This window comes from Watersipora subatra, chromosome 7, assembly GCF_963576615.1.
Source record: "Watersipora subatra chromosome 7, tzWatSuba1.1, whole genome shotgun sequence".
Lineage (NCBI taxonomy): Eukaryota > Metazoa > Bryozoa > Gymnolaemata > Cheilostomatida > Watersiporidae > Watersipora > Watersipora subatra.
The window spans coordinates 38167436-38194517 of record NC_088714.1 but is presented as its reverse complement, the minus strand read 5'-3'; the positions used below and the strand labels follow the sequence as shown (position 1 = coordinate 38194517).

Sequence of the window (27082 nt, the reverse complement as noted above, 5' to 3'; positions counted from 1 at the left end):
ATAGATAACGAATTAAATGTAGATAGTTGTAGTTATATACGTATGCTGACTTAATAGTTTAGAGTAAAAGCTATAATAACGCTACGAATGAATATTTGCTCTCGCTTGTGTATTTTACACGAAATTTTCTACGCGGACATGAGAGAAGTCGATCATCGTGTCTCTTCTAAACGTTCTAAGAATGTTTTCGGCAAACTATATTTCGGTGTTTTTTTATTTCGACGTGTGTTATGAGCACACCGGCGGCCAAATTTTAACTCGGGCGAAACTTTTCTCAAATTCGTATGGTGAAATAGAATTCGTATAGCGAGGTGAAGATATCACAATATTTGACTTCGTAAGGTGAAAAAATCATATATCAGGGTAATCGTATCTCGAGGGTGCACTGTATATATATATATAATAGAGATAACCCTACACTAGAGTACCGAGGCACTGGTATATATAATAGAGATAACCAGGGTCCCCAGTGCAGCAAGAGAAAAAGTAATATGTTTTAAGGCTAAGTATGAGATTCTCGTTATTCTAATCAAGTTTGAGAATTTGCATGCTGTACGTTATATGGAATTTGCATGCTGTACGTTATATGGAATTTGCATGCTGTATGTTATATGGAATTTGCGTGCTGTACGTTATATGGAATTTGCGTGCTGTACGTTATATGGAATTTGCATGCTGTACGTTATATGGAATTTGCATGCTGTACGTTATATGGAATTTTTACGCAATACGAAGAAATACAAGAAATGTATTTAAATTTTTTACCTCAATTGTAATATACATTATAGGAAGTTTACTTATGCGAGCATCTACTTATTTTTATTTATGACAAGAAAGATATGTCAGTTTATATGCTTGCAGGGTCTTTTTATTTATGACAAGAAAGATATGTCAGTTTATATGCTTGCAGGGTCTTTTTATTTATGACAAGAGAGATATGTCAGTTTATATGCTTGCAGGGTCTTTTTATTTATGACAAGAAAGATATGTCAGTTTATATGCTTGCAGGGTCTTTTTATTTATGACAAGAAAGATATGTCAGTTTATATGCTTGCAGGGTCTTTTTATTTATGACAAGAAAGATATGTCAGTTTATATGCTTGCAGGGTCTTGTCTATCTCCAGTCAAAGAAGCTTGACCAGAAACTGATCCCGTGTACTGCAGTGTTCGCTCGGGTCACTCCAAAGCAGAAGGAGCTTGTCATTACTACCATGAAGGTTGCTTCTCTGATCAAAAGTTTAGAATGGTCCTAATGGTTAAATGGTTTAGAATAACGGTAGAATGTAACATTACAAGATGTCTTCTTTTTTTAATAATAGTTGGAATAAAGAGAGCAATTCTTTATTTCATATCTTTAAAGGTGTGATTGCGTCAAAGTTCAGCTGATTTTAACAGAATGTATCAATTTTTCTTTATCAGTTGAGATGTTGCTTGTTGTTTTAGGCAACCTCATTGTCAAGATATTTAAAGAAGAATATCGACAAAAATTGATCGCGGTAAAAATGCTCAGGAAAAAAAGATGTGCCCCCGACTTGCTCAAATTGATTTATATAGTGAAACAGCCTGTCTCTATCTCACGTATTCACATCGGGTATTGCGATAAAAATTTAGTCCTGCGCGGCTCTATTGGCATATATTTTAAATCTGGTCACAGATACATTATTATAAATGTCTCAATCGCCTCAAATAAGAGAAATCATAAGTTTGTCATATTATTCTCCTTTAAATGCTGTGTAATATTTGAGTCCCGACTGCGATTCTGCCAGTCTACAGTAATTAGGTCATTGGGTTAACTTATTTTATCATGGCCTTTGTATCAGCGAAGTTCTCAGTTGCTACACACACCGGAAACTAGTTACTAATTCAAATAAGCAAGCCACATCTTTGTAAAGAATATGTTCGAATATATGGCGAAACCAACTGCATCCCTAAAGAATTCATGTATACTTAACGTTATCTAATCATTATTAGTATCAACTTGTAGAAAAAACTTTACTGGCCACATTTGATTAGTTGATTCAAGTACCAAACAGATGGTTTTGCGAGTTGACCAAAATAGTGAACGCAAAACAGCGTCAATTTCTTTGAAACCTCCGATTCTGACAAAGGGTTAATAAAGCCATTCTTTCACCTGGTTGGCGGTTTTTGGACTCCTGTTTTCACTTAGTAGCGCGAAGCATAAAATATTTTGGGCTCTTAATATTTGGACGTTAGGAATTGAGACGAGCTATGCAAAGTACCTGTCAATACAGCTCTGATTACACTTCATAAATCCATCTATCAGACAAGATTTCAGCACAGATGATAATGGGGCTATGATGTATTCAATATGCTCTGCAAATCATGTTTGGCATTATCTTCAACAACCTTATTTTATTATATAATTTCTATGAGTCAAAAAACTTTCATCTCGGCATGTTTTTTATTGAAAAGATCCATCCAAGTCGTGGCTCCTCACATAGTTTCAGTTCATATACATGTAATAGGACAAATAAATCTACTGTGGAAAACTCAAACAAAGCGTATCATGGTTTGTGCAGCAGACATTCATGTCTCTATTTCCCATTTATGGCAGTTTCCAGACTGACGCAACTGCTCCGTTGGTGGCACTACATAAACATTCTGTAATAATAAAACAAATGTAATAAATATATGTCATTCATAGATATATCATTCCAACGCGTATCTACTGAAAGCTTTTAATTTGGGAGTTAGATCAATTGCGCGTGTAATTTTCAAAATCAATAAATGTTTTACGCCAAGCCAACAATTCGAAGCCTTGTTTCTGTGAGTTATAGATATGCATTGATCAATTGATTTTCCTCACTTTTTACAAGTGAGAGGTAACCATAAATTCTAATCATAAATCTAATTTTCTAGCTAAAACTGCCAAAGAAAATTTTACGCAAATATTATGGTTAGATGAAACGATAAAAAGTTATGAAACGATTGTTGATTGCAAAAAGTTATAATTTTGTTAATTAGTAAATGTATTCATGAGTACTAAAATTATTACCTTTAGCATATATAGGAGACTCAAAGTTGAAGATAAATTTACCTCCATTCTCCTATCTTCCTCTGCAATGTAATGCTGCTGACGCCTGTCAGCTCTAACCATAAGCTGTATGCCCCGATTTTTAACCACTTGATGCTCAGAAAACTCTGAGTCACCTTCGCTGGAATTATGGTTACAGTTATGTTGTTCGTCAATAAAACGGGTCTATGCAGTAATTCAGTAAATTAACGATGTCAATTAATTCAGTAAATTAAATAACTAGTAATGAACTAGTAATTGAGTAAAATCCATAACAACAAGAATCTTCGAGATCACAGACAACGCATTTTACGAGCGATAGCAATTATTATGACCTATATAAAAATTTCGTGCTGATGATTGGCTAAAGAAGAGATCGTATATTTATCGCTCGTGGTCTCTTTTCACATGTATATTATACTATATATTATATTATACACGTCACGAGTAACTCGAGTATCACCTGCTTAAATCTAAACGTTTCAAAAGATGATCTCTTTCAAACGCTTATATCTCTGGACAAGATTAAGGTACGGCCGCACATAACGACTTTGTCGTTGATTTTGACCGAAATCACGAACTGAGCGAAAAACACAATTATTCGGCCGAAATTCGCAGAATTGTTTGAGCTGTGCATGCACACTGAAATCGTTGATGATGTATTGATTATTATATTCACTAAGTGACTGATTATGTATTGATTATATTCACTAAGTGACTGATGGTGTATTGATTATATTCACTAAGTGACTGATGATGAGATGATTTTGAGTAAAGAACAAAGAGGAATTTGTGAGATACAGAACTGGTGCCTAGTAATGCATCCCACCAGCTATCCAGTCTAAAGGTACGGCCACACATAACGACTTTTTTCGTCTATTCTGACCGAAATCACGAAATTAGCGGTAAACACAGAATTATTCGGCCGAGATTCACAGAATTGTCTGGGTTGTGCATGCACACCGAAATCGTTGACGAAACGCTTTTATTTGGCTAAACAAATTATTAGTGAGCGCGATTCTAGCAGCTTTTACAACTTGTATAGTCCAAGACACGTTCAACGACATACAATCAAAGTATCAGTTCAATTCTACATAGTACATACGATGCAACTGCCTAGATTGCACTATTATTGATTCTTTATCGTTCAGACGCTATCTATGACTACAAATCGTTTCTTTTTAATAATAAAAATTTCTTTTTAGCAGCAAAAGTTCCGTTGTAGAAAGAGTTGCCATCTTGAGTGCAGACAAGTCAGTTGCATTGTATTTACTATGGCAAATCGCGTTAGTATTTTCTTGCGTGTCGTGTTACGCGCCTCGGACTATATAAACTGCAAAAGCTGCTAGAATTGTGCTCGCTAATAATTTGTTTAGCCAATTAAAAGTGTTTCGTTGACGATTTCGGTGTGCATGCATAGCTCAGACAATTCCGTGTTTTTCGTTCATTTGGTGATTTCGGTCTGAATCAATGAAAAAATCGTTACATGTGGCCATACCTTTACTCTACAAAGACAAAAATGACATCAAATTATAGCTGGTGTTTTAGCCTAATTTTGGTCTTAATTTCATTTGAACGACTTTTTTGACGCAATCACATCTTCAACTAGTAATATTTAACAATTTCCTATGAACATGTAATGTTTCCAGTGAATGACTGTCACCTCCTTTTACATTTTATTTTAACTGCTAACTCAGTTGTCTTTTTGTTAATTAGCCTCAGAATTAGCTTTTATTAAATTATTAGTGAATCAATTCACAAAAATCTATGAGCGATGCACGTTGAAACAACATGTTCATCACCGGGCCGGCAGTTGCAAACTGTGTGCGCTGGATAAAGTAGACATTGGACTCTTGTACACGTTTCATATCCTGTTTGTATCAGTGCGATCATATGACTTTCATTCTTGTTTCTATGACTTGGACAGCACGACTTTCTCTTTCCAGGATTTGGGCTGCATAAGTCTCATCTTCTTTAGGACTTGGGCTATGTGACTCTCATGTGTGGAGATGGTACTAATGATGTAGCTGCTCTGAAGCACGCTGATGTCGGAGTCGCACTGCTTTCCGCTATTGCAAAACCTAAGAAGGACTCCGCAGCTGTTAAAGATGCAGTAGGTGGATTATTTCCGTCGCATTAGCATCATTTGTTTACTTCTAGAAGTGACATCCTTAAAATATTTGTGTGTGCTTTATATCAGCTTTGGTGACCCTTTGATGACCCTGTACACAGGTCAACGACATGGCTCTTCTACATCTTTTCAGTTCTCTCAAGATAGACTTTGTTGGCGTTTTGTTTATAGACTGCCACATCATTTTTCTATTGACCACTTTAGTTAAAAGGTGCATAGACAAGGCACACATTGGCGAAATGTGTGCCTTGCTTATGCATTGGCGTTATGTCTCCAATGCATTGTCTAAATGAGCATGATTGGCCAAAGAGTTGATAGCCAATATCTGTACTACCTGTCAGAGATGAATCTCATCACATTTGCAATACCAGGCTGCTCTCGTTAAATATTAATAATGTTAATAATAATATTAATAATAGATCTATTTCTCCATATTTCTCCATTTTGGTATAACTCAAAAAAGATACACTATCATGTCTCCTTTTTGGCGGAGGATAATCGAGTCACTTAAGTTAAATTATGGTGGTGCTCTTGCTCTCTTTACAAGATACTTGTTCCTAACATATCACCGATTGAGAACTAGTCTGTGATCTGCTCTTTATCCACTTAAATGCTTTGAGTAGTCCATAACCTTTCGCTGTTTGTTTTGCCTTATTTTGGGAGGTTTGAATGCATAGCGATTAAGAAAGCATTTGCCGCTCAAAACTTTGTGTTGTGTTTTTTTTGCACAGACTGCATCGACTGAGCCAGCCTCTAGGAATGGTGCTTTAGTCAAAGCTATCGCTTCCTCAGGCCCCACACCCAGTCGAGCTGCGAATCGACGGGCAGTCGCAAGGGGAGCTGATAATGTTCATCCTACAATGGCTACGAGGAAGGTGAACATAACATAGGCCTGTGGGACTCAGTCATGCCCGTTCATTTTTAATTTACTATTGGCAGTCTTTTGTTAAGCTTTTCATCACTATACTCTGGCACCTGTGCACCAATTGATAGTTCTTGTTCAGTAGGTGTTTGGTCACTGATAATCTTTAATGGGAAAAGACGGCAGATTTTCGACCACACCCACAGTGTGAGACCATAGTATTTTGTCTTTTAGCTTGTGTATGGCTTTGTTATTATTAGCATACTCTTAGGTGTTATTAGCATACTCTTAGGTGTTATTAGCATACTCTTAGGTGTTTTTAGCATACTCTTAGGTGTTATTAGCATACTCTTAGGTGTTATTAGCATACTCTTAGGTATTATTAGCATACTCTTAGGTATTATTAGCATACTCTTAGGTGTTATTAGCATACTCTTAGGTGTTATTAGCATACTCTTAGGTATTATTAGCATACTCTTAGGTGTTATTAGCATACTCTTAGGTGTTATTAGCATACTCTTAGGTGTTATTAGCATACTCTTAGGTGTTATTAGCATACTCTTAGGTATTATTAGCATACTCTTAGGTGTTATTAGCATACTCTTAGGTGTTATTAGCATACTCTTAGGTGTTATTAGCATACTCTTAGGTATTATTAGCATACTCTTAGGTGTTATTAGCATACTCTTAGGTGTTATTAGCATACTCTTAGGTGTTATTAGCATACTCTTAGGTGTTATTAGCATACTCTTAGGTGTTATTAGCATACTCTTAGGTGTTATTAGCATACTCTTAGGTGTTATTAGCATACTCTTAGGTGTTTGTTTCAGTTGACATAGTTGACAGTTATTGGCTGCTTAAATTATTTCCTTGACATTGGAAAGCGGACACTATTTTTAGTCTAGTTCTATTCTATCTTTGCCTTCTGAGATCTTTGATCAGCTAGTTTCTCAATGGTGAATGGCAACTTCAAGTGAGATCAGTAGGCAGGTAGTCTGATAAAACTTGAGAAGTGACATCTGTAGGTAGGTAGTCTGATAAAACCTGAGAAGTGACATCAGTAGGCAGGTAGTCTGATAAAACTTGAGAAGTGACATCTGTAGGTAGGTAGTCTGATAAAACCTGAGAAGTGACATCAGTAGGCAGGTGGTCTGATAAAACCTGAGAAGTGACATCTGTAGGCAGGTAGTCTGATAAAACATGAGAAGTGACATCTGTAGGCAGGTAGTCTGATAAAACCTGAAAAGTGACATCAGTAGGCAGGTAGTCTGATAAAACCTGAGAAGTGGCATCTGTAGGCAGGAAGTCTGATAAAACCAGAGAATAGTTTAATTTGGAATGAAAAGCACTCAGATTTGTCTGTTATTGAGGGTATCATCTGAACAATATCTATTCTTCGGATCTTATTTCAAAGATTTGGCTTGTAACAAAAGGTTTGATGTAGTCCTCCGCTGTTGTTTCATGGCATCAAATGGTCATCATAGATCATCTCTTGATTAAATGTAAAAGAACTCAAGCAGTCAAATGTGCGTATGTAATGTTTCAGAAGTTGTTATTACATAGTACTAAATAATCTCTCTCTCCCTCTAAACTCCGTCTCATTTTGGTGTTAGTAAGCTTTTCATATCTACAGATTATATTTGTAAATTCTTTTCCTTGGCAATCGTATGTGGCCAAATATTTCATGAGTTGTTTACTGTACTTTGAAGATCGTAGGAATTTAGGCCATTTGTTTTTAATTTGGTACAAAATTTGTCAAGTCATTTCTTTTTCAATTCACCAAAGTAAATTTTAGAATGGGTTTCGACATTGTTGGTTCGCATTTTATCGTATTTGTCCATCTGGTTTTACAATCATTTTCATAAAATCTGATTCAAGTTGGAACAAAATTCTTGCAAAACAATCTTTGATGATTGTGCTTGGTGAAATAACTGACACAATTTAGGAGTTGTCAACCCGCTTCTCAAATCTGTACTCATACTTTTATTGAAGTAGACGTCTGCCAGCATTGTATTGCCTAGCAATATCAGTAGTCAGTTTAAGAGACTTAATGCTCTCATTAGATGATTCTACATTCAAAAGTGTGATTAATCACAAGCTTGTTATAATTGATAGAGAATGGAGAAGATGCTGGAGGACATGGAAGAACTAGAGAACACTGTTGTTAAATTAGGGGATGCTAGCATAGCGTCCCCCTTCACCTCCAAATACTCTACCATACAGTCAGGTATTGCTCATTTATTATTTCTTATTTTAAAGGAAGATCGTAAAGCGGGTAGGATTGTGCCTCAGTGCCTTTAACCATATTTAAGGTTTAACCATATTTAAGGTTTAACCATATTTAAGGTTTAACCATATTTAAGGTTTAACCATATTTAAGGTTTAACCATATTTAAGGTTTAAACATATTTAAGGTTTAACCATATTTAAGGTTTAACACATTTAATGTTTAACCATATTTAATGTTTAACCATATTTAAGGTTTAACCATATTTAAGGTTTAACCATATTTAAGGTTTAAACATATTTAAGGTTTAAACATATTTAAGGTTTAACCATATTTAAGGTTTAACATATTTAAGGTTTAAACATATTTAAGGTTTAACCATATTTAAGGTTTAACATATTTAAGGTTTAAACATATTTAAGGTTTAACCATATTTAGGTTTAACCATATTTAAGGTTTAAACATATTTAAGGTTTAAACATATTTAAGGTTTAAACATATTTAAGGTTTAACCATATTTAAGGTTTAACCATATTTAAGGTTTAACCATATTTAAGGTTTAACCATATTTAAGGTTTAACCATATTTAAGGTTTAACCATATTTAAGGTTTAACCATATTTAAGGTTTAAACATATTTAAGGTTTAACCATATTTAAGGTTTAACCATATTTAAGGTTTAACCATATTTAAGGTTTAACCATATTTAAGGTTTAACCATATTTAAGGTTTAACCATATTTAAGGTTTAACCATATTTAAGGTTTAAACATATTTAAGGTTTAACCATATTTAAGGTTAACCATATTTAAGGTTTAAACATATTTAAGGTTGACCATATTTAAGGTTTAAACATATTTAAGATTTAACCATATTTAAGATTTAACCATATTTAAGGTTTAACCATATTTAAGGTTTAAACATATTTAAGGTTTACCCATATTTAAGGTTTAAACATATTTAAGATTACAGTATGTGCTCTTTGGCAGTTCACCTTTTTGACACACATGCAGAGATTTCTCATTTGAAGGATTATATAGATGTTTCGTCAGTAGCCACAGGGTCCACTCCATGGCTAGTGGGAGCTGGGGTTTCAGATCAAGTTAATTTAACATACATGCGCTTATCTCAACTTTATAAGCTTTTGTATAATGTGCATAGCTTGCATCTCGCTCACATGATACACAACATTATCAAAAGTAGTCACCTATTCTTATAAGGGAAATTTTGAATTTGAAACAACAATTATAGTAAAGAAACAAGATCTGATTGGTGTTTTTTCTTATAATTGGGGTAATATAACATGTTTATTGGCAATTCATAAAAACTTGGATGTATGAAAATATGGCTAGTGCTGAGGGGCGTCATACTATTTAACTTCTCTTTGTCGTTTTCCCTCATCGGATGTTGGTGTGTTCCTTAGTGGTTTAGACATGTTTCTGGCCACTGGCATAGGAAGAGTGGAAAATCATGTTATCACCGGTGACCTTAACATCAAATCACTATTACATTACAGTCATACTTCAACTTACGAGCTTAATGCGTTCCGAGACTGAGCTCGTATGTAAATTTACTCGCATGTTGGTGCAATTCATTTATATATAGAACAATTAAATATATATTGATTGGTTTCCATACTCTAAAAAATCAAATAAAACACTCAAAACAAGATATTATAACAGAAAGAACATGTTGGTTATTGTCCTTACGTAGTACATGTTTTCAAAAAGCAACAAATAAAAAACAATGCAAGGAAATGTGATTAATTAAAATGTAAAATTAAATACATACAATAGCAGTTAACACTGCCAGGGAGGGAGATATAAGTTATCCTTCGTTACAACAGGTGACTTTGGTAAATTTGGATTTTATCAAAGTGTTAAAAGACAAACTTACAAGCAAACCAAAAAGCAAACTCTCATTGTCAACTAAACGTAATTAAATTTTCTTCCGCGTTCCTAGTTTGAAATTTCTCGCTGGTTAGCGAGAAATGTTTCCTTTTTTTCGCTTTCACGACTAGCCGGCCGTTTTAAGATAAACCTATCTAAGGACGTTTGCCTTTGTCGCCCTTGCAACATGTTGCGATTAGGACGAACACAGGTGTCGCCACAAATGGTTAACGCACGACCACTAGCCAACTTGTACGAATGTCTATTAAACAGTTTGGATAGATAGCGCCGACCTTTTCACATAGCATCGTTTCAGTTACGCTGTCACCGGCCAATTGTTTGTCCAATGCCATCAGCGGTCGTGAAGATCGCTGCATCGTTTAGAAACTATGGTTAGTCCTTTTGCGAACTAAATGCTCTGAATATAATCCTTCTGTTTGATAATTATGAATGTATTTCTGTCATATTGCCGAGCTAGCTGAATCACACATACACATTTCGCATATTTTTCAATATTTTTCCGTTTAATATCGACTGTTATCATTTGCTTTTTCTTTGTAATATCTTTCATTTTACTGGCAAACTTTCGGTCTGCGCACAGTACTTTTAATTCACATAATTCTGCACAGAAAATCGTGCACAAAAACACAGTACAACAGTATAACCTGAGCAGTTGAAAAATACATAGTGATGCTGTTCTCATAAAACACCTCCGGCATACTTGGCAACTGACTCAAGTGCTCGTATCTCAAACATGGCTCGTATGTTAGTGCTAAAACGTGCTTGAAAGCTGGCTCGTATCTCAAGTTTCTCGTACGTTGGAGCACTCGTAAGTTGAAGTATTACTGTACTATACTAAAAGTTATCTCACTAGAAGAACACCAGTCAATATTACGGTACATTGTATGTGATGTCCCACCCAGTCAACCTTACGTTACATTGTATGTGATGTCCCCCAATCAATCTTACATCACATTGTATCTGATGTCCCGTCAATCGACCTTATGTTATATTGTATGTGAGGTCCTGCCTAGAAGCTTGGGTATGTATATATTACCTTGAAGCTTGGGTAATGCGTCAGCTACAAACCCAAGACAATATTAACAGAATCGAAGTTTGTGTTTTATTTCACAAACATCCGACATTCCATACTACATACATACTACGCTTCTTGCAACTCTGAGCTATCAATTAGACCACTCAATTTCCTGTCTGTGTGTGGCCAGAGACATGTCGCTTTTCGTTGCATGAAACTCTCCACCAGTCTATATCAGAGAGATTAGCAATGTAAATAGATTTGGAGTATCTCTCAAAAAGTAGCTGCTTGACTCACTGACAGTGTCCGTGCTGCATTAAGTTGCGACTTCTTACACGGGCACCTTGACTAGCCATGCTATTGTATAATGAGTCGTCATCTCTATACTTTTTTCTTGTTTTTAGCGGATAATATTATTATATTTTGCGTAAATAAAGTAAATGAGACAACAACTCTTACACTTTTGGCGTAGGTGGACTGAGAATAACTGTATTTTACGGTTACTCTCACCATTACCCATAGACCTATTAACTATACTAGACTGGGCAATCCAATGCATCACGGCTCAGCATTGTGTCCTACTTAAATAGTCTCATTCTTCACGGCGTAACGTCAACGCTTTGTTCACTTGCAGCTGGTCAGGCAAGCGAGTCATCATTGTTTACATTGAAAAAATGACAGAGACAGCTTTGTTGCTACATGTAATTTGACATAACTACTAAAGTACACAAGATATTGGTTTAAAATTTTAGATGCAAAGCTTATACACTATGTATTTCCTACCCTGCAAATTTGTAAACATAAAGTGGAATATTTCATTTGTAAAGTGCCAGTAAAAATGTATATTGACCTATTCAAAAAATATTGCAAAATTATCAATGTTGCCCTATGCTATGGGCTAACATGTCAGATAGCTAGGTGTACAAATTGATTTCAAAGGCATACACACTGGTACATCGTACACTGATTGCAGTCTGCCATGAATATAAATGTTGGGTCTTAGGTGTTATGCAAACAGCATCAGAAAATAGGTTTATGTTCACTTTGTTGCTTTGTTCACTTTGCCTAGTCCAGGCCATAGTTTCAAGTAGGAAGCCATGGAGAGTGGAGCAACTACCAGCACTGGAAATGATTCGAAGGTAAATTTTACTCCAATTGTTATCAAGTGTGTTGTGAGAGGTACCTAGATATGAAGAGCAAGAAATCTTGCGGATTTTTCCGAGATATGCATACAAATAATAGTTTTTTCCAAAATGTTTTCTTATAGTTCATTGCTGGCACTAATATTTGAAAAGTTGCTTCGCACAAAGAGGTGCCAACCGCGAAGTAGACGAAGTGTTGCCCATTTCATGAAGTTTTTCATCACCATGGCAGGTGGACATAGGCTAGTAAATGAGTATGGTGATGGCTGTGCTATATTTAGAAGGGTAGTTAAACCCAACGAAAAGATTTTTACTTTATGATGGTCTCATAATATGATTATGAACATATGAGTTATGAGTATATGATAATATACTCATAATATGATTATGAATATATGAGTTATGAGTATATGATAATATACTCATAATATGATTATGAGTATAAGAATGCAATTATTTCCTGATTATTTTGCAGGACAAGAGTAAAAATTTTTGCTGTGCATTTGGTTGTTCTAATACTCCAGCAAAAGACAGTTAACTCAGTTTCCAGACCTTTCCATCGGAAGAAAAATACCGCGACATATGTAACAAGTGGATAGACGCCGTGAAATGTAAAGACTGGATGCCTTCCAAATACTCTGCGCTCGGCAGTGATCTCCTGCAGACCTCTTGGTCTGACGATGGCTGCCATACTAAAGCCTACTGCTGTACCAAGGGTATTTGATTCTCTGCCAAAATATTTACAACCGACTCAACTAAAGCATAGCTGACTGTTATGCCGACCAACACTATCTAAATCATCTCCACCAGACCGAGATGAGCCAGTCCTGGAACCTTCACTTTGCTATGAAGAGCCAACAGCCGCCAAGCAATCTGAAGAGATCATTCCCGACCCTCTACATAAGCGTACCTCGTACCTTAGAATAGGGAATTAAATTTTTCAAACATTTAGCGAGGCCAAGTATCTACTTCTGTACAAGCTTGGACAGGAGCATATAGAAACACTGCCCTCAAAGATTCGGGCCAAGGGAGGTTTCACCACTAATCCAGATGTCTGTAGCTTCAAATCTGCACTGAAAGCTCGACTAGTGAAAACAGACATCACACCTAGCAGAGTGCTAACTGTCTTGATTGTGATAGCTCAGATGGCTCCTGCTCCCTACTTCTCTCATCTAAACGAAGAAAAATTCATGTAGAAAGTGACGATAACTTCCATGATTATTTGGAATCAAGCAAACGGCTGGAAATTGATCTGTCAAAATCTGTCTCGGACATAATGGAGTACATCGGTAGGTAAATACAACCGATTCCTCCAAATTTTCTACAAAACAAGAGATCTGGCACACATTGCTGCCTTGCTGCATGTGCTAAACTGCATGACTGCCCATATTGTGGTACATGATTTAGGTATGTACATGTATTTTGGTATTAGCTACTTTCACTTATTGTTAGTGTATAGAACAGATATACAGGTAGCAGAGTGGCTTGAAATAATACTGCAGCAAATCAGTGAGATGTAGGTAAATTTATTTTACGGTTGATACATACACTTTTTATAATAATATTAACATATGATATTTATTTAGCAGGTTATGTGGTACGGAGCTTAAAACTCAACTGCAATGACTGCACCAGCTTTATAGCCTCCTCTCCAGGTTTACGCACCAGGGATGATGCGATACTAATCAGTGTAAAATATGGAGTTGGTCTGTTTACACCTCATCCTGTCATCACAAAGATATGTCTAGGCTCAGAACAGATCATATGGCAGTGTGTCAACTTACAAGGAATCACTGCAGACATACACAAGCTGGTAGTCACGAAGACTCTTTCATTGGTTTTACAAAGCAATTTGCATCAGGAATTTCCATGCTCAAGTCACAGCGCAGCGTTAATTAAAACTATCACATCCAGATATGTCAGAATTAGAATTCACTATGAGGCTACAAAGGTAGCAGCTAACAAGAGTAATCTTAGATCAAAGCTCAGCCGACTGGTCGTCTTTAGTCATGTGTAGCCTGTCACAATATGTCTAGGAAAGTGTACCATTTGTCGTTTGTTTTCTATGATTTTTCTGATGCTGTTTGCATAACACCTAAGACCCAACATTTATGTTCATGGCAACTGCGATCAGTGTACGATGTACCAGTGTGTATGCCTTTGAAATCAATTTGTACACCTAGCTATCGGACATGTTAGCCCATAGCATAGGGCAACATTGATAATTTTGCAATATTTTTTGAATAGATCAATATACATTTTTACTGGCACTTTACATATGAAATATTCAATTTTATGTTTACAAATTTGCAGGGTAGGAAATGCATAGTGTATAAGCTTTGCATCTAAAATTTTAAACCAATATCTTGTGTACTTTAGTAGTTATGTCAAATTACATGTAGCAACAAAGCTGTCTCTGCCATTCTTTCAATGTAAACAATGATGACTCACTTACCTGACCAGCTGCAAGTGAACAAAGCGTTGACGTTACGTCGCGAAGAATGTGGCTATTTATGTAGGACACCGTAGCTTGGCATTGCCCAGTCTAGTATAGTTAATAGGTCTATGCCATTACCAGCACCATTACCAGCACCATTACCAGCACCATTACCCGCAATGGTGCTGGTAATCGAGCTCTGTTTAAGGTATTATTTATAATTGAGGTTCTATTAGGTCGTAGAGTTTTGTTAAGGAGCAAAAGTGGCTTAGTACTTGATCTAGCGCAGATTTGCATAAACCAGATATCCTATAGATGCTGGATATAAGATGCGGTCTTCGGTAGGAGAACATAACTGAGTAAAATAGTTCACCGAGTACCATCAGCCATTGGTTGATTTTACTGGCATTATCTAGTTATGTGTTAGAGAGATTCGTCCTCCAACAAGTTCATAGGCCACCGGGTGTATTTTGCAAGGATTTTCTCTAGGGATCATTTGGTTGGTCGATAGCGTATGTCAAATATGCATCATTCATATGCATCATTCAGGAATATATTGTTATTGTGATTTGTTTATGTGAGGGTGGATTTGTCTTGGGACACTCGGCTGACGTGCAAGGTTTTAAATAAATAACCAGCTCAGTTCATTGCTATGTAGATTTTGCTCCCAACGCTAGCTTTATGACTGTCTACGGCATTGATTAAATAGCATGCACATATTGAACGGTCAAACATGAGATAGCCAATTGATGAATGCACTACAGATTATTTATTAGCATCATGTTGAACTGTTCTGGCACCCGCGAAACTAGTATGGCTTATAGGATTCCTATTGCATCATGCTGTATGTATTGCTCTATTGCCCTTATTTCTTAGTACACCTTAGGCTATGACACAGTTAGCGGTTTAATGCCTACCATGGTTTAGAAATATTATATCTGGAATCAAATGCCAAAAAGCTTTCATATTTTTAAGCATAACCAAATTTTATTAAAACCCAAAAAGAACATGAATCATAATAACTTTAGCATAAATGCAATAGATTTGTTGACCTTGTCAATGCAAGCCAAACAGCGGCTTGCTAATGCACGCTAATAACAATAACTGTGCTGTAGCAGAGCAGTGAGTTCAAACGAGTGTCCTCTTTCAGGTGTTGCATCATTTTGCTAGACTGATCATATTACTGGCGGAACTTGGAGTTACTTACGTATATATCTAGTATGAGGCTATGAGCTAGCTTTAGAATGAGGTGAAAGTCATTTTTTCATAAGATCTTCTGAGAGGTCTGGAAGACCTTTATTTAGTTAAAATACATGTATGTATATTAACATACATACTTGTATATTAACATGTGTGTATGTAGTTTTGATACCAATTTATAATTTAAATATTTCACAGTGGAAGTGAAACTGAAGGCGTCATGTTAAAATATTATAACTTATCCGCTTGTAACTGTAACGATGCTAGTCTAGAAGTGTGCAGTTAAATTATTTCAAATATATACAAGTAGCTGTTTTCCTTTCTCCTAGTTACAAACCTGGTAAGGGAGGAAGTTGGAGAAATAAACCTAGTTCTTGGTTTTAAACTATAAATGGTACGACCAATAAGGAATGGAGGCAATGTTTATAAAATATAATATTTAGGTGCCCACTATCCCCAACATCTGTTCCACCTCAGTCCTCTTCTTATAAACTTAAAGTTTGACTTGCAACAAAATTCACATTACAGTTATTTGATATCAAAAGATTCACCATGTCTTAATCCGTTGTGTTGTAGGTGAAAAATATGTGGGAATGTTATTACAAGCTCTTAAAAGCTAAAAAACGAACAGTTAATCGCAGCCACACGAGACCCTCGTAGTTTGGATTCTCTTTCCAAAACGGCTTAAATTTGACATAGTTGTGGTAGATGGTTTCTGTTTACACTTTCATGCAACCTCATTCGTCGAAATATTTTCACAAATATACTTCACGCATTTAATAAAACCATGTCTATTGTTCTTACGCGTCTGTTTTATCGTCTTTGTAATGCTGTCACTTTTAGCAGTGATATCTTATAACTTACCGTAAAAATTCATTTAATTTTTTAACTTTACTTCGAAGGAGTACATATCATTGTATGATAATCATGACGAGCCTGTTGGACACCTGTGATAATCGAAAAGTGCTGCAAAAATTATTTGCGATGTATTGAGTCACATGATCAGATTACGACTTGCCGATTAGACCAAACCGAAACAAAACTGTAAAGTAGCGAGCATCTATATTTGATACGGGATCTTCGGTAAAACCCGAAGTGTTTGTCATAAACTAGTGCTACGATAAGTTTATAATTGAGCTTTTTATTGGCCTTTCAATTCACGTGAGAACATCACGTGACAAGACAATAACCAAACTACGTCAGATAAATAAATAGATTCCAATCTACGGTGGCTTTTCGTTTTTGAGCTTTTAAGAGCTTGTTATCACTTTTGCACACATTTGGCACCTACAAAACAACAGAGTAAGACATGGTGAATCTTTTGATACCAAATAACTGTAATGTGAATTTTGTTGCATGTCAACCTTTAACATTCAACTGAAATTCACTACTTATTTCGACCACCCTTATAAAATTGTTTTGAATCGATTTTGAAAGTTGCTAGCATTAGACCTCAAGCCAAAGTCGAATGTAGATGGTGACAGGCATGAAAGTATTTATCCCAAGTCTAATTGAAATGGAGGTTAGAGATTATAACTCATTTTATTATTTATTTAGGATTGTCATTCATAGATTCATCCATAGATTAGCTAGTAGAGCAAATAGTAGGTTATTTATTAGGTCAGGGAGACAACTAATGAGAATAAATTTGGTTGACCTGTGATTAGTAGATAGAGTAGACAGAGTAGTCAGAGTGTTAGACATGTACTTGTAAGTGGTCCTGACATTGTTGTTTTGTAGTTTGTCATATAATAAAGCAAGGCAGGTGTACGCTGGTGACAACGCTACAAATGTTCAAGATCCTCGCACTGAATGCCCTTGTTCTTGCTTACACCCAGAGTGTTCTCTTTCTCGACGGCATCAAGTTCAGTGACACCCAGGCAACCATGCAGGGTCTTCTTCTCGCTGGCTGCTTTCTCTTTATTTCCCGATCAAGTGTGAGTCGTTTTAATACTTTGAATGTGGACTACATAATCTTTTAGCTCTGTAACATGATCTCAATGTAGACTACGCTATTAGCTATACTATTAGCTCTGTAACATGATCTCTATGTAGACTACGCTATTAGCTATACTCTTAGCTCTGTAACATGATCTCAATGTAGACTACGCTATTAGCTATACTATTAGCTCTGTAACAATGATCTCTATGTAGACTACGCTATTAGCTATACTCTTAGCTCTGTAACATGATCTCTATGTAGACTACGCTATTAGCTATACTCTTAGCTCTGTAACAATGATCTCTATGTAGACTACGCTATTAGCTATACTCTTAGCTCTGTAACAATGATCTCTATGTAGACTAGGCTATTAGCTATACTCTTAGCTCTGTAACAATGATCTCTATGTAGACTATGCTATTAGCTATACTATTAGCTCTGTAACAATGATGATGAAAAATATTTTGTTGCTCAAATTTCAGTACTCACTTGAACTTGACCAATGAGTTGAAAAAAAGTTAGCGTAAAGCTACTCAGGCAGTAGACTATTAGTAGTCAATGCCTGAAGCTGGCCTTCTAAGTTCCTGAATGCTCCAGTGGCTCCGATTGTTGTAAAATTAAGTAAAGACACTTGGGAGTGGCGGCTCCCCATACATGAGACCTTTTTCCTATGGGCAGCTGAGTACCGGTAAACTTGACTGAATGTGGAAGCTGACCTGATTTCTCTTGTCACTTGTTACAGCCATTAAAGACACTTTCTGAGAAGAGACCTCTCACCAATATCTTCAATATGTATACCATTTCCTCCGTCGCCTCACAGTTTGCTGTACATTTCTGCAGCCTTGTATATCTATCCCAACAGGCGCATGCTCGTATGCCTCCTAGGTAATCACATTTTCTAAACTATATTACGCTTAGGCATTGTTTACAGCTTTCGACAGTCATTTTTGGCTAAATCGTCTAATCAACAATCAGTTATTTTTATGTCTTTTATGCCAGCTTTATCTCTCTTTTTTTCTAAACACCAATCATCCCTTACCAACCAGCAACTTTTTGTCAACAGCTTGTTCAATAGAAATTTGACCTGGACGCCATTCACTGTTATTCTTACATATGCTGTCACTGTTTGGCCTTGATCAATATTTGACCTTTGAATTGTTTAAGCAGTTTATACTTTTTGTGTCGTGTAATCTATGGTTACAATCTATGGTTAATAACTTGATTACATCATGTTATTGAGTGCTCATTGGTTGATAAGAATAGCGAATCAAAAGTAATCAAACTGTACTTATTGTTGTAGGGAAGAAGAATTTTTGGATTTGGAAAAGAAGTTTGAGCCGAATTTGCTCAACTCTACCATGTATCTGATATCCATGAGTCTGCAGTTGTCTACAGTCGCTGTTAATTACAAAGTATGTTGTATAGAGTGTGTGACTCATGGAAGTTTGTGGCATGCCTTAACAGATAGAGTACTTCAGATATGGCATTGATTTTACCATTGATTTCTCCGGATTGCTTAGAGGAAGTAGTTGATGACTGACTCATGTAGACTGTAAGGCTTTTAAGGTACCGCCACACGTAATGATTTCTTTGTTCGTTGTGACCGAAATAAATGAAATTATTCAGAAATATTCTTCCAAATTTAAACAAAATTGTTTGAGCTGTGCATGCACACTGAAATCGTTGACGAAACGCTTTTAATTGACTAAACAAATTATTTGCGAGAAAGATTCTAGCAGCTTTTGCAGTTTATAAAGTCCGAGGCACATAACACGATATGCAAGAAAATTCTAACGCGATTTGCCATAGTAAATACTGTGAAGGACTGACTCCGGTAGCTGAGTCAGCTTTTCTTCACTAATAAGGGAGACGTAACCTGAGCTACTGGTCTGCCTTATCCGAGGCCTGCTTGATGCGCCCAAGGGTGGTCAAGTCAGTCCATGATAAGTACCTGGTAGTCAGGCTGACTTCGAAACCAATCTGGCCTGCCCTTTAGGTCCCTATATCAGGCTAGTCTAGATCCACTAGCAGCTCGCTCTAGGACTTGATTTCTCATGCCATGGCATACCCGATCAAGTCTGGATAAAGCTGTGGATCAATCCCTAGCCCTATAGAGCCAGCCTGGCAGTTCCGTCTGATGTTTAGAATGAGCCTGTTTCTGCAACTGTTGAGCCAACCAGGCAAGCATCAATATAATCAGTTCTGCGAGTACCCTAGGACACTTATATTTTGCTAGTATTTAGTTTCGTGAGTAGCATACCGAGTAAAATTTCGCAGCAACTTAATTTCGCAGCTCTGATGAGTGCGAAAATATAGTGATGTGAAAATAAATGCAGTGGAACAAACATAATTAGATTCTTCAGGTTCAGTTCACCGATAAAAAAATTTCAATTTTGGACTAGTTTGTAATTGGGAACCGCAGGTAGAATGGTGTGGGCAAGGTCGATAATGCAATTTGATCGCTTGCTGCCATTTGTTTCTTGGACTATCATTACAGGCCCGTATTCCCTGAGGCGGCTGGCCGGCTGAGCCGCCCCAACTTTTTGGGAATTTTTCACGACTAAGCACATTCAAACTCGGATAACTCGCCCTCGGATAAAATGTAACATTTCGTCTCAAACACAAGATTAACTCGAACGGATTTGTTTGATCAGTTCCAACGCAATGATAAATTTCTTCAGATAACTCGACCTCAACATCATTTATTCGAAAAGTTATTTGCCCAACGGCCATGGACACAGTTTTTGTCGCTGTAGAATATCACTTCAATCCAAGCCATAGAAACAAACATCAACTTTTAGTAGTTCTTAGGCGTCATGATTATCATCATCATCATCACCTTTATAAAAGTCGTTAACAAGAATATTTTGCCGCCAAGGTTTGCAAAAGATCAAGTTTTATCAAACACCCGCTTGGCCATGACCCATCGAAAGCGTAAAAACCTCCGAATGAACTTAAAATAAAATCCACAAAATTGGTCTTTGTTAAAATGCTCAAAAGAAAAAGATGTCTTTTTGTCTTAACTGCGGTCAAGTTTTGCCTATTTTAATTTAAAAACGTCTCGTCAGTCACATCACCTAAAACAAAACAAATCTCATAAAATAGAAAAATGATGATACTCTCCGATAAAAATTTTTAAAACTTCACATGAGAGGCCCGGCTGAGGCCCTACATGAGAGAAACCTGTTAGGGGCTTACACCGCCCCTTCCACACCCCTAGGTGTTCATAACTAGTCGCCTAACATTAGCAGCCTCAACTTGCAACCAGTGAATACAGGCCTATCAATGAACAAAGCTATTTAATTTCGTGTTTTCACTCGTTCGTTATGATAGTTTAGTTTCGCACATGAAATTTTGGCGAGAGGATGACTCCGCGAAAACACGAAAGTTAGATGAAGCGAATACATAAGTGTCCTAGAGTATAGTAGTTTTATTTATGATAGCTTAGAAACATGCATACACAAGATCGAGTGATATCAAGCACGCCAGTGCAACTCGTGCACTGGCTTATATAGCGGTATGACTCCGCCCATTATTCTACTTATGTCACACAAAAAATTGCACCAGGTTATATAAGAGTACACACATATGATAAATCTGAGATTACATAATACAAGGGAAGTTCGGGCAAGTCTATACAGTCAGGCAAGTTCTACCACTAATATGAATATAATAAGTATAAACAATCGATATGTACAAATCTCTGTCCTCTACAATACAATGCAACTGACTTGATTGCACTAAAGATGGCAACTCTTTTTACAACGGAACATTTGCTGCTAAAAAGAAATTTTTATTATTAAAAAAGAAACGATTTGTAGTCATAGTGTCCAAATGATAAAGAATCAACGATAGCGCAATCTAGGCAATTGCATCATATGTACTATGTCAAATTGCGCTGCTACTTTTATTGTATGTCGTAAAACGTGTCTTAGACTATACAAATTGTAAAAGCTGCTAGAATCGTGCTCGCTAATAATTTGTTTAGCCAATTAAAAGCGTTTCGTCGACGACTTCGGTGTGCATGCGCAGCTCAGACAATTCTGTGAATTTCGGCTGAATAACTCTGTGTTTATGGCTCATTTCGTGATTTCGGACTAAAAAAATCGTTACATGTGGCTGTACCTTTAGACTGGATAGCTGGTGGGATGCGTATATAAGCACCAGTTCTGTATCTCACAAATTCCTCTTTGTTCCTTACTCAAAATCATCTCACCATCATCAGTCACTTAGTGAATATAATCAATACATCATCAGTCACTTAGTGAATATAATCAATACATCATCAGTCACTTAGTGAATATAATCAATACACCATCAGTCACTTAGTGAATATAATCAATACATCATCAGTCACTTAGTGAATATAATCAATACATCATCAGTCACTTAGTGAATATAATCAATACACAATCAGTCATTTAGGGAGTATAGTCAATACATCATCATTTAATACCTGATTTTCCGCCTCAGTTTATTGCTGTTATTTTTTCTGGTTTTTGGAGGTAATTCTGGTCAACATCACATGTTTTCATAAGATAATATTTACAAGCTGTGTTACCCTAGGCAATATGCAGCTTCATCTGTACTTATTAGACATCACATTTTGTAGCTCCCTGAGATATCATGTGTTGGGTTTGTAAAAGATATTCTATTTGAGGTGAGACCACTGGATTTGTGTGGTCAAGAAAAGTTTAGTGTTTTCACGCTGCAAGATCTTAGTGTCAAATGATATGATTTTTTTTCTGAAAGATCGAGTGTTTACTCCAAAAATCTAAAGATGGTTCTTTATTCAAAACAGCATGGCGGCATTTTAGGCTAAAAGATCTTGAGGCTGTCAAGAAGTGGGGCAAAAATGTGTATCCACACCTGAAAAATTATATGGCAAATTTTCAATATCATTTCATAACTTAATATCATGCATAACTTAATATCCGTGCATGATGAAATCATTTGTTATGGTTGCGCTGATGCATTTCCATATGGAACGCATAATTTTTTTACTGTGAAAAACTCTGTCTAGTCGGCATGGTTTGAAGTAACAATTTGAAAACGAGATGCAAATACTTTAGTGTGTCAGAGTATGACACTTGGAAATGGCAGATAGCAAGGGATAAACTTTCTGCTGTAGCAAGTATTAGCAAAGTCGCGGAGCAATGTAAACTGCGTTCATGAGTCCTGGAGATCAGCCATTTTGTATAAGCGAGAACAAATTGTGATCAACAGGCGCGTCACTTTTTCTGAACCGGGTTACCCTATGAATAGGTTTGAGATGAGTGTATTGCAAACTATGATATAGTTAGTGCCTACCTTGACAGTATTGAGAAAACAAACTCTAGATGGTTTTCTACCTTATAACCTTCTCCATTATCATGAGGCGCACCTAACTGATGATGTGGTGTGTAAATAGGCGGTAACCAGGCAGGGAGCAAAAGGGTAGATAGCATAGCATATTCAATGTTTTGAAACAAATGCACTTCATCAATGGTAGCAGGTGCAGCTCAAGTCGTTTACAACAGCACAGTTTGCGTCAGATATGGTGGGAATATTAAGTGGCCGGATTGACTAAATGTTTGTACACACCAGCGTTCATACTATGTTATTAGGTGGCCAGATTGACTAAATGTTTGTACACACTAGCGTTGATACTATGTTATTAGGTGGCCAGATGGACTAAATGTTTGTACACACTAGCGTTGATACTATGTTATTAGGTGGCCAGATTGACTAGATGTTTGTACACACTAGCGTTCATACTATGTTATACTAGCGTTCATACTATGTTATACTAGCGTTCATACTATGTTATACTAGCGTTCATACTATGTTATACTAGCGTTCATACTATGTTATACTAGCGTTCATACTATGTTATACTAGCGTTCATACTATGATATACTAGCGTTCATACTATGTTATACTAGCGTTCATACTATGTTATACTAGCGTTCATACTATGTTATACTAGCGTTCATACTATGTTATACTAGCGTTCATACTATGATATACTAGCGTTGATACTATGCTATACTAGCGTTCATACTATGTTATACTAGCGTTCATACTATGTTATACTAGCGTTCATACTATGTTATACTAGCGTTCATACTATGTTATACTAACGTTCATACTATGTTATACTAGCATTCATACTATGATATACTAGCGTTGATACTATGTTATACTAGCGTTCATACTATGTTATACTAGCGTTGATACTATGTTATACTAGCGTTCATACTATGTTATACTAGCGTTCATACTATGATATACTAGCGTTGATACTATGCTATACTAGCGTTCATACTATGTTATACTAGCGTTCATACTATGTTATTCTAGCGTTCATACTATGTTATACTAGCATTCATACTATGTTATACTAGCGTTCATACTATGTTATTCTAGCGTTCATACATTCATACTATGTGAACACTGATTAAAAAAGAGGCTTGAACCCTTTTAAGGACATGAATCCAAGACAATGGCTATAAACAGTTGAGAAAAAAATTGCTGATTGGTTGTCTGTATATGTTTAGCTTGAATTTACCAAACTCTGTGTTTCAAAGCCTGATCATTGTTGCTTCAACAGTTGGGGTTAATCTTGTTACTCATTAAGTTTTTATAATTAATGTGGTATTTACTCCTATTTTTCCCATGTCTTATTTGAGGTAATTACCGTATTATAAGCAATTTGAAAGATTTGAAGTGGTTAAAGAGTTCACCTGATAAATGGAAGTTGCAATTTGCTATAGTTTATAACCTGAACAACAAAAAAGTGTTTGCCGATTTCCTTCTTCATGTGAGGCAAGAGTGTCACGATTCATCCATTCTGGGCCAGCTGTTTTGTATAGTGCGGGCTTACGATAACCTTTTGGTTGTATTCATTCTGGGCCAACTGTTTTGTATAGTGCAGGCCTACGATAACCTTTTGGTTATATTTATTCTGGGCCATCTGTTTTGTATAGTGCGGGCCTACGATATCCTTTTGGTTATATTTATTCTGGACCAACTGTTTTGTATAGTGCGGGCCTACGATATCCTTTTGGTTATATTTATTCTGGACCAGCTGTTTTGTTTAGTGCAGGCCTATGATATCATTTTGGTTATATTTATTCTGGACCAGCTGTTTTGTATAGTGCGGGCCTACGATATCCTTTTGGTTATATTCATTCTGGACCAGCTGTTTTGTATAGTGCAGGCCTACGATATTTTTTTGGTTATATTTATTCTGGACCAGCTGTTTTGTATAGTGCGGGCCTACGATATCCTTTTGGTTATATTTATTTTGGACCAGCTGTTTTGTATAGTGCGGGCCTACAATAACCTTTTGGTTGTATGCCACGGGCAGTGAATGTGCTGTCTAGGTTTTTTACCCCCCTCTCCCTCCTTATATTAATTAAACATGTTATGTCGTGTTATATTTCGGCTCAGATATTTGGAGAGCTTTTGTAAAACTAAAAACATATTTTAGTTTTACAAAAGAATCATATGATTTAATTTCAAAACAGCATATTTTTGATGGACATAGTATGTATGGTTCATCATTAGTAATATATCTACTCACTATAACCCGCCTAGGTCTAACAGGTATCTGTCACAGGTATACGTCACAGGTATCTTTCACAGGTATACATCACAGGTAATTGCCACAGGTATCTGTCACAGGTATGTGTCACAGGCATCTGTCACAGGTATGTGTCACAGGTATCTGTCACAAGTATCTGTCACAGGTATGTGTCACAGGTATCTGTCACAGGTATGTGTCACAGGTATTCACTACAGCACTGCCCACGTGCTTGAAGACCTGAGCAAAGACAGATACTTGTATTATTTGTCGATCAAGTCATTGTCTACTTTATATCTGCTGGTTGTAGGGGCGACCCTTTATGGTTGGCTTACAAGAGAACAAGCCTCTGTTCTATAGTTTACTCACATCAGGCGCTGCTATAGCCATTCTTGCCAGTGGCCTTAGCCCTGAATTTACCGAGTGGTTCGAACTCGTCGAGCTACCCACTAACGTAAGAACACTATCCCCATCTTGACTAGCCTTTGCATGGCAAAGTTAGACTTGTATTTCAAAATTAAATTTTTTAAGCTACCATCAAAATTGTGTTTTTCAAAGACACTAACCAACATTGCATAGTTTTTCTCTTCAGAATAGCCTGATTTGTGACTATCTTATGTATTAGACTTATACATATAAAAGTAAAGTCAGATTGAATGTTGTCTTGCTGGCATCGACAAGCTCTTGCTGTTTGATGTTAGTGTATGACGAATATCACTACAGTGACAGCTCAGTCTTAATGGCCAACAGAATCTTTTCTGGTGACTGATTGCAGTTTAGAGATGTTCTCGTTGCTGTCCTCGCAGCCGATTTCCTTGGAGCTTACATCGCTGACAAGATATGTGTATTTCTCTTTGAGAGATCCAAAGAAAAGGATATCTGGAGTGTGTAAACCAATGCTATAGGGAATGCCCATGGCTGGGCTCACCTCATCTGTGCCAAATAGAGTAAAAGAAGGAGTCAAGTATTGTCCGGCTGAAAGTGCTCACCAATATAGGCAATGTTGCTACATAGCAGAGGGACTGGTCTACTTGTTATCGGTACTGTTGTGTCAATCTTCAGACGCATTTCAAGTCTATGTTGTCTATAAAATAATTGAATGTATGTGGATAATAAATCAGATTGCTTTCTTTTTCGCTGCATGCACATGTATCTACAATACCTTACGCAAAATAGTTAACTTGACTGGCTGTGATCGTGGCAGGTTGCAGCTATCACATTGTTGTATTATTTCACAAGCTAACATGTGCAATTTATGTTGAAATTTTGTGTGGCATTGCTGATGATGTTAATAGTGGAAAAGAATAAAAGAGGCTCACGTAATTAAGGTAAAGTTTCTGATGGAAAAGTATATATGCCATCCAAATAGGTACATTGAGGAGAGAGAATAAAAGCCTTCCGATCTTGTGGCAAACAAAGAGGGCATCTCAAGATGGAAGCTATTAGAGTGCACAAAATGGAATCTGGTTAGCATTGGAAGATGGGGAAGCCTTGCTGTTAGTATGAGATGATCGGGAGCTTTGCTGTTAGTATGAGATGATGGGAAGCCTTGCTGTTAGTATGAGATGATGGGGAGCCTTGCTGTTAGTATGAGATGATGGGGAGCCTTGCTGTTAG

At 36.6% G+C, this 27082-nt stretch overlaps 1 protein-coding gene across 1 annotated transcript in view; it reads left to right on the top strand.

Moving 5' to 3' along the window:
• The window catches only part of LOC137401120 (endoplasmic reticulum transmembrane helix translocase-like), a 58127-nt gene extending 31341 nt beyond the window's left edge, over positions 1-26786 (top strand). Inside the window, exons 17-25 of the mRNA XM_068087486.1 lie at positions 1107-1217; positions 5013-5147; positions 5897-6040; positions 8143-8254; positions 17697-17893; positions 18641-18783; positions 19199-19310; positions 25776-25919; positions 26241-26786. Of these exons, the coding sequence (XP_067943587.1) occupies positions 1107-1217; positions 5013-5147; positions 5897-6040; positions 8143-8254; positions 17697-17893; positions 18641-18783; positions 19199-19310; positions 25776-25919; positions 26241-26357 (1215 nt within the window). The 3' untranslated portion in view covers positions 26358-26786. The remainder of the gene's footprint in view (positions 1-1106; positions 1218-5012; positions 5148-5896; positions 6041-8142; positions 8255-17696; positions 17894-18640; positions 18784-19198; positions 19311-25775; positions 25920-26240) is intronic.
• The last annotated feature ends 296 nt before the right edge of the window (positions 26787-27082 follow it).